This window comes from Camelina sativa, chromosome 17 (assembly GCF_000633955.1).
Source record: "Camelina sativa cultivar DH55 chromosome 17, Cs, whole genome shotgun sequence".
In the NCBI taxonomy this organism is placed as follows: domain Eukaryota; kingdom Viridiplantae; phylum Streptophyta; class Magnoliopsida; order Brassicales; family Brassicaceae; genus Camelina; species Camelina sativa.
In genome coordinates, this window is record NC_025701.1 from 13,907,227 (window position 1) to 13,910,945 (window position 3,719).

The 3,719-nt window shown below is 39.5% G+C and overlaps 1 protein-coding gene across 1 annotated transcript; it reads left to right on the plus strand.

The window, feature by feature from the left end:
- On the plus strand, positions 1–825 carry LOC104757137 (protein BOBBER 2-like). Its single transcript, XM_010479851.1, has one exon. The coding sequence runs from the start codon at positions 1–3 to the stop codon at positions 823–825; it is 825 nt and encodes a 274-aa protein (XP_010478153.1).

The window sequence follows — 3,719 nt, forward strand, 5'->3', positions numbered from 1 at the left end:
ATGGCGATTATCTCTGAGATGGTGGAGGATAGACCCTCGCTGTTGCCGTTTGCAGCAAGTTTTGATCCTTCAAACCCGTTAGGGTTTATAGAGAAGGTCCTTGACTTTATTGGCAGAGAAAGCAACTTTCTCAAGAAAGACTCCGCTGAGAAGGAGATTGCCACTGCCGTTACGGAGCAGAAGAAGAAGATGGAGAAGGAGAGCTTGAAGTTGACGGAGAAGACTATGGAGGTGGAGAAGGAGAGCTTGACGCTGACGGAGCCGATGGAGGTTGATAAGCCCAAGGAGGAGAAACAGGAACCAGGTCTCATCGTTCCTAACAAAGGGAATGGGCTTGATCTCGAGACTTACTCATGGACACAAAATCTCCAAGAGGTTACGGTTAACATTCCAGTGCCTATCGGGACTAAATCACGGTTTGTTTCTTGTGAAATCAAGAAGAACCGTCTGAAAGTTGGTCTCAAAGGGCAAGATCCAATGATCGATGGAGAACTCTTCCACCCTGTCAAGCCTGACGAGTGCTTTTGGAATATAGAGGATCAAAAGGTCATATCGGTGCTCTTGACGAAGCAAGACCAGATGGAGTGGTGGAAATATTGTGTGAAAGGAGAACCTGAAATAGACACTCAGAAAGTTGAACCAGAGAGCAGCAAACTTGGTGATCTCGACCCCGAAACTCGCCAGACCGTTGAGAAGATGATGTTTGATCAAAGGCAGAAGCAGATGGGACTTCCAATGAGTGATGAGATAGAGAAACAAGATATGCTCAAGAAGTTCATGGCTCAGCATCCTGGGATGGACTTCTCTAATGCAAAGTTTAACTGATTTTCATTCAACTCTTCTTCTCTTAAGCCCATTTTGTGTTCATCAAAACCGGTTTGGTTAAGCATATATGTTTTTTTTTGGGTATGTTGGCATTTTAGTACATTTTGGAAACTTAATTAGTGTTTTAGTACAAACACTATTGGCAAAATAGGTGAGAGAGTGTTTGTGTGTGAGTGTGTGTGAGATAGAAGAGTTATGTAGGACCCATTTGTGAGATTGAAAAATTAGGATAATTATTTAAATAGTTGTTAATATAATCTTTTTTTGGAAAACTTTTCAGATACAAAAAAAATTTATATTTTTTTTTAATAATTTGATATGCATTTTGTTTAATAATTTTTAAATATATTCTATACATCTTTTTTACCCGTACACTTAATAGTGTACGGATGTTTATACACATTATTAAGTGTACGGACTGTACACATTATTAAGTGTACGGACTGTACACATTATTAAATGTACGGATATATGCATATCTTATTCAGTGTACAGATGTCTCTATACATTATTAAGTGTATAGATGTAATGTTTACACTTAGTAATGTGTAGAAACATGTGTACACTTAATAAGGTGTGCAGATATCTGTACATTTAATAAGGTGTACAGACATCCGTACACTAAATTATGTGTACGGATACAAAATTTGTAAAAAAATATTTAACATTATCAAATAAAATCATCAAACAAAATACATATCAATTATAAAGAAAAAAATATAGATTTTTATATATTTGAATTTTTGTTTTTTTAAAAAACATATTACCAAAATATTTGAATAAATATATTTTTCCCTCATTTCTCTTTCTCTCTCACAATTCTATCTCACAAACATTCTATCTCACAAGTGGGACCCTGACTATTTTTCTAATTATAAATAGTACATGTACTATTTTTCAAATTATGTTTTGAAAACGTACTAAAATGCCTAATATCCCTTTTTTTTTTTTGGAGGATAATTTTTAAAATTAAATGCTTATAGAGAAGATCCAAAGGCGCTTCGCCTTTGTCCCCAAAAGCCATATTATATATAATGAAATTTTGGTTTCCTACATAATGAACTTTTTCAAAAGTTTCAAAACTTTTACATGCCATACGGATCAGGGATCACTAAGCCATCGGTCGCCTAGTTGATTTTGTTATTTGTATCAAGCACAAAATACCAAACCATATGTTCTCTATATATTATGTATCACATTATATTAAAGAGAAAATAAGAACGGAAAAATAGGTGATCGAATGATAATTTTTTTTTTAATTGCGTGGCTTGGCGATTTCAAAGGCGATTTTCTTCTGCTAGGGTTTTCGTAACTCTCTTAACACGTCTTGCTGATGACGGCGGCTTCTCCGAGCCGGCCGGTGATAGATCCACTCCTAGGGGTGGGTGAGGTCTCTTCTCAGGATGCAGATCCAGTGATGGCTAAGTCTGGTTCAGAGAAGGGAGTGGAGAAGGCTAGGGATCAGTTGCAGGTTGGAAGTGTGGATTTGGTTTCACAACAGTCGATGGAGGTAGTAGGGGAGCCTCCAAATCCAAAAAAATCTTACGCTCGGGTTGCACAAGGTTCTCAGAGACGTGGTTTTACACAGAAAAAGTTGGACTTTTCTGAAGTAAATGGTAAAACACGAGTGGTGGTTCCGAAGGAGGTTTTTGTAGATGCAAAACCTCTTTGGGAAGACTTTCTGATTGGAAAATTTTTGAGTTTGGAAGCTCCACATGTGGGGAAAATTCATATGATAGTCAATAAGATCTGGAGATTGGGAGACACCTCTTCGCTGATTGATGTGTATGCAGTTAATAACACCACTGTTAAGTTCCGTATCCGTAATGAGGCTATGAGGCGACGGATTCTTAACCATGGCATGTGGAACATCATGGAAATCCCTATGCTTGTCTCTAAGTGGACACCTTTTGAGGAGGAGGCACAACCTGCAATGCGTTCTGTACCACTTTGGGTGATTCTGAAAAACGTACCACCAACGCTGTTCACGGAGAAGGGGCTAGAGTTTTTATTTAGTGCGGTGGGGAAACCCATTAGACTGCATCCTAAAACAGAGTCTTGTGATACGTTCGATGAAGCGCAAATGTTGGTTGAGGCATATCTAACCAAGGACCTACCCAAAGAGTATGTTTTCACTGGTGAAGAGGAAGGGGAGTTAGAATCCACCATTCAGTATTTCTACCCTAGGTTGCCTCCAAGATGTTCTGGCTGTCAGAAATGGGGGCATTTGAGCTCGGGATGTCTTGCTACTAAACAAAACATTCCTCAGGCTGTCACTAACGAGGGTGCCTCGGGGGTAGTGGTAACCAAACCTTCGGAATCAGAGGCTGCACCAATTGCTCCTTCAGTTTCCACTACTGCACCAGCTGAGTTGGTAAAGGGAGTTGCAGAGGAGGATAAGGAGGGTTGGATTACTCCGAGGACTAGTCTTAGTCCTAGTAAAAAACTAGTCAACTCAGCGACGGCCATGGTCACTACTTCTTCAAATGCTTTTGCGGTTTTAGATGAAGTAGAGGAAGCAGCGGAACTGGAGGAAACATGGATGACAGGGAAAACAGAGGAGGATGGGCGACCTATGGAGGAAATAGGACATTCTCGGCCTGCAGAGACATCTGTAAAGATCCCTGCGCACATAGAACAACTTGGACATGTAAGAAATGGGGCTGATACGTCCTCTTTGCGTCCCTCTTTACCGCGGGAATCAAAGACGGCACATAAGGTTCTTAACCAAACTTCTTATCAGTCAAATAGGAATATTCCTAACGATCAGAGAAAGAAGAACTCTCACAGAAACTAAATGTCGATGTTCTTTTGGAATGTGCGCGGTTTAAATAAATTTACAAAACATTCCGTAATAAAGAAATGGGTGGATGATGGAAAGTTTCAGTTTGGAT